General features: G+C 41.9%; 1 protein-coding gene across 1 annotated transcript in view; it reads right to left on the bottom strand.

The window, feature by feature from the left end:
- Window positions 1-4,604, bottom strand: part of LOC118333525 (calcium/calmodulin-dependent protein kinase type II subunit gamma-like) — a 24,616-nt gene that overhangs the window by 14,627 nt on the left and 5,385 nt on the right. The window contains exon 4 of the mRNA XM_035669215.1: window positions 1,664-1,723. Coding sequence (XP_035525108.1) covers window positions 1,664-1,723 — 60 coding nt within the window. The remainder of the gene's footprint in view (window positions 1-1,663; window positions 1,724-4,604) is intronic.

Raw genomic sequence — 4,604 nt, forward strand, 5'->3', positions numbered from 1 at the left:
AACAATATAAAACAGTACATTACATACGTTAAAATGTAAATTTATGTAGAAATGTTCTCACTTTACAAACAAAATAAGTGTGCACAGTCGGATTAATGAAACGTATGTTCTGGCCTTTTTTGTTTTTACTACCGCACGCATGTTAGTGAATCAGAATTGTTCTAAATTGACAGATTGATGCCCACTATTTACGATTAGCACACTGCCATCCCCCCTTTTCTCTTTATAGGGAGATACGTTTGACTAGAGATTGTATACAAATTAAAAGCAGGGGCCCTAAAACAAAAAAGCAAAAGAATTTCACAGCTGAAGAAACCAAGGCTCGACTCCAAGGCACACGTTTCTGAAGCGTTTCCTCGGAAGTGAAAAATGAGAAATTAGGCTTCGCCCATAATATCTTCCGGCGAGACTAGATCTGCCATCTTAACACCAGCTTGGAGATAAATTGAAGTCTTTCATTTACCCTACACACCTGTTAATAAGCTACCAACTGACATTGGCTACATAAGAGCAAATTCATGGCACAAGAAATTCATTATAGACCAAATTCAATTAATTCTTTTTATATAGCGTCAAACCAAGTTCTCACTTTTCATATAAAGAAGCTTTTAGACCGTATTCCTTATAAAAATCAATAAAAACAATGAAAACCAACACTGTTGCATGTTAATATGCATTAATCACACTGTACACTAGGACTGGGACAGTTTTTATAGTTTAATATTTAAATCATAACAATAATTGATGAGGCTGATAGGTTGTCAGTTTTATGGTTATTTAATACATCTGACCGACGCATTAGTGAATTTACTGTTTTAAACATTGTTGTCTATTAAAGCCTTCGTAGTGAATGCGGTTTTACTATGCCATGCATTAAGTTAAAGGGTGTGTGTGACAGCTGGGATCATTTGTGCGTCTGAGCCAGTTCTAAACCTGTGAGCACAGTACGAACACATTTAGGTAAGAAAAGGTATTGATGAGTCCCGGATTTGTGCGTAAAACCTTCATTTGTGGGTACACTGTTTGTGAATGAGGCCCATTCAGATGTTCAGTTCTTTTATTCGGCATTTTTGTGCATGTGACTGTATGTGCATGTGACTGGTTTGAATTAAGCCTTCTGCCTCTTTCAGATGAACCCACAGTGAGTGAGTTACTATGCAGCTTTGTGATACCAGAGAGCCAAAGAGCTAGCCTTGCTCACAGGCCTCTGGTTACTTATATCCCAGTTTACACGATTATTCAGGATTCACAACACTTCTTCATAACCCTGTGAGTCTCTGTAATTTCTGTACTGACTGAGTGATCTTCAGACTTTGTTTTATATAAATCATATAATCCTCCCTGTATGAAGAACATGTAGAACATCAATTCATCATACAGCTTTTTTTTCTGATTAACACTCCAGTTAAAGAAGGACCTGCACAGCAATTATCTACAAAGAGAATAAGAGAAACCTCGATTTCTTAAAGAATAAATCAGATGACTAGGATGTATTGTTTCTCAATGTCAGGATAAAGGTTCACCCAAAATGTGTACAACAGTTTTAACTCAAGATCCAAGGTCAAACAATATTGGGGAAACGCTCTCTTGCAGATACCCAATATCAGCAATACATTAGTCTAAAATGCAACACCAGCATCAGTACACATGCGCAGAAACTCACCAATGTTGGGGTGCTTCAGGAGACGGCAGATACGAGCCTCTCTCTCCAGCTTCTGATGGTCTGAGGAGAGAAAAGACAGGAGTTAGTTACAGTCACAGAGCAGCAACGTGTTTGTACATCATTACCTGGTCCAACAGTTGTGTTCAGGATCCGATTTAAACAGCACCATAATTGATAATTAGATTTTTAGCGCACAGTAGTATGCTCCAATTTATGTCAGAGAGAGAGAGAGTATGAAAAAATGCCTCAATTGGATCAGGGCCACTGTGGTTATATAGTACAGGTCTTAACCACTAGGCCACCAGATGACACACATGTACAAATTTAGAAAAACTCACACAGTTTGGTTTATAGAGAGGTTATGTCGTCAACCAAAGCTCTAACTTTGACCCATTACACAATTATATAAAGTCCTATAACATACGTCCTCATGATTTCTGTGAGGCAACTGCTTTGTCTTGAATGTGTGTGAATACTGGCTAAATGATATTAAACCTAATTTGACTCAGTCTGCAGTTTGCTTCGTCACGTTTCACTGGAGAATTCGACACAAACAAAACAATAACCTGCAGTTAAATTAAGTGTGTCAATGCAAATATTTGAACAGTATAAGGGTATTTGTGTCACAAAGATTTGTTCTGTGTAATGCAAAGGCGCTAAGCTAATAGTAATAAAGTAGTTCAGCCTGAGTCACGAGGTAGATGTAAAGCAGAGCGCTGACCACATGTACGGTTTTATTTGAGGTTTTTATGAGAAATGTATGAGGTTGTGTGAAGCAGCGGGGGGGGCGAGTTTGCACCTGCAAGGGCATATGTGGGTGTAAAGAGGTTAGTGTGAATCCCAGTTAGAGAACATCGGTGTGTTTGCACTTCTGCCTGGGAGGGTCGAGTCCAAAACAACATCCTTGTTTGAGGATTTGACTGCATCCTGTAGCAGTGTGTGTGTGTGTGCAACCCTTGTGTTTGTACGAGATGTTTGTGTGTCAACCACATGACATCATTACGCTGCCCCCACCCACCACTTTGGGAGACATGAAGCTCAGGTCAGGGGTCACTTGGGGCAAACTGTAGCGAAGATCCAGTATGACTCAGTGGGTGTGTGTGTGTGTGTGATCGCTGTGGTGAAGCCAGCTCAACCCCACAGTGCCACAGCGATTACACCACCGCACAGAGGCACTAACATTTGCATTCATTTCCCCAGTGCAGCAACAGCCTCAGATAAAAGTCACACGCTGTTGCTGAGCAATCAACTTACCCAACTGTTCTTCTAAAAATGCAATACACTATGTGCAGGCATGATGCAGCAACAAATTATTATAAAAAGCAGTGTCACTCTTCTACACCGTCGCTGTAACCGTCCTCTAACTTGTTGCTAACTTGGACTTGTTTTAAAGCTGCAGTCGAGGTGCTGGAGCTCCGTCTTCTGTTCTCTAACGTGGTGCTACGCTCGGTACATCTACCTTCCTCTAACCTCCCTGCTGTCTCCCTGCAGGTTTAGATTTCCCTCATCTGACAGAAAGCGAGCGAATAAGGGAGAGACCTGAACCTCCTTCTAATTACACTGGTGACGCAGGACGGAGAGACAGACAGAGAGAAGGAGGGAGGATTACATGCAACGTCCATTTGCTCGAAGAGGATCACAGCTCCCCTGTGTGTGTGTGTGTGTGTGTGTGTGTTTGTGTATAGCTGTCTACCCTGGTGCAGTGTCACTGCAGCACTCACTAATTCATTCAATCTCCTTATTTGTTGGTGCGAGAGTGTGTGGTAGAAGAAGACAGGAAAGAGAGGGCTGGAGGGTAATTACTGGCACTTCCTGCTGCTCTCTAATTGGCCATCTGCTTTGCCACGGGGCGGGCCTACAGCCATCTTACATCAGCTGAGGAGGATGGAGAGGACCCGACGCACACCCCCACAACCCCCACGACCCCCTCACCACATACATAAAGCCAAAGACCCGACTGAAAGCTTAATAAAAACTGAAAATCCACTTTATTTGACAGAGTAGCTCAATATTGAGAACGTGACAGTATTTTGGGGGGTTAAGAGGATATTTAACAAAGATTCTCGTACAAACAATATGCAGTTTACCACCAGAAATGTCTGTTATGTAACCGGCTAATTGGAAGAATAGTTAAACCCACCAATCTGGCAGTAAGAAAACGTTAACACAGCAAAAGAAGCTTGTCTAAATTACACTGGTATTTCTCTGCTTCGCCACCTGATAAAAAGTGGAATCACAACCATCATTTTCACAGTGGGATGTAAATGCACGAGCAGCTGCCGTTATGGTCAGACTGATTTTGTTTCACTTCATTATTCAGCCTGTTTTGAAGCCTTGAGTTTGGCGTTATGGCCGTCGCCACGTTTGTTTTTCAACAACTGAATTTTGTTCGTGCGCTGGACGGACTCTCAGAGAACGACTTGTCAATTAGCGAGGCGAGACAGCCACGCCCTAAAGCCTCCCCTGCTTTATTGTCCGTTTTACTCTAAATGGACCATAATTTATAAAGAACTTCATACTGTACGGAAGAGGACTTGAAACTTGCGATTGAGACCATAAACTCATTGGAAAAATTAATGACTGAGCTAATAAATCAAGAGAGAAGCTGAACACAGAAGCTGCAGCTGCTATTAGCACTTCATTTTATGTTTTTCACAACGATTGAAGGAGTCAGAGCTAACCAGCCATCAGCAGCAACTATAAGACCTTCTAGAAGACCATTTATGCCCCGTTGAGAGAGTCACTGTTTGTACCTGTGTTTGGAAAGCAGCTCTGCTATGAGAGGCTCTTCTGGTGAATGTTTGCGTAGGGAGGGTGTCAGTACGGAGCCATAACCCCGGGGCTAGGCGTGCGCTTTCAACTGTCCCAAACTGAACAACTATTGGCCAAATACTGGTCTTTCTTCATTCTACTTTGTTTCAGTAACTTGCATCACTTCATT

Source organism: Morone saxatilis, unplaced genomic scaffold (genome assembly GCF_004916995.1).
Source record: "Morone saxatilis isolate NCDOM2014 unplaced genomic scaffold, NCSU_SB_2.0 Contig1, whole genome shotgun sequence".
NCBI lineage: Eukaryota > Metazoa > Chordata > Actinopteri > Moronidae > Morone > Morone saxatilis.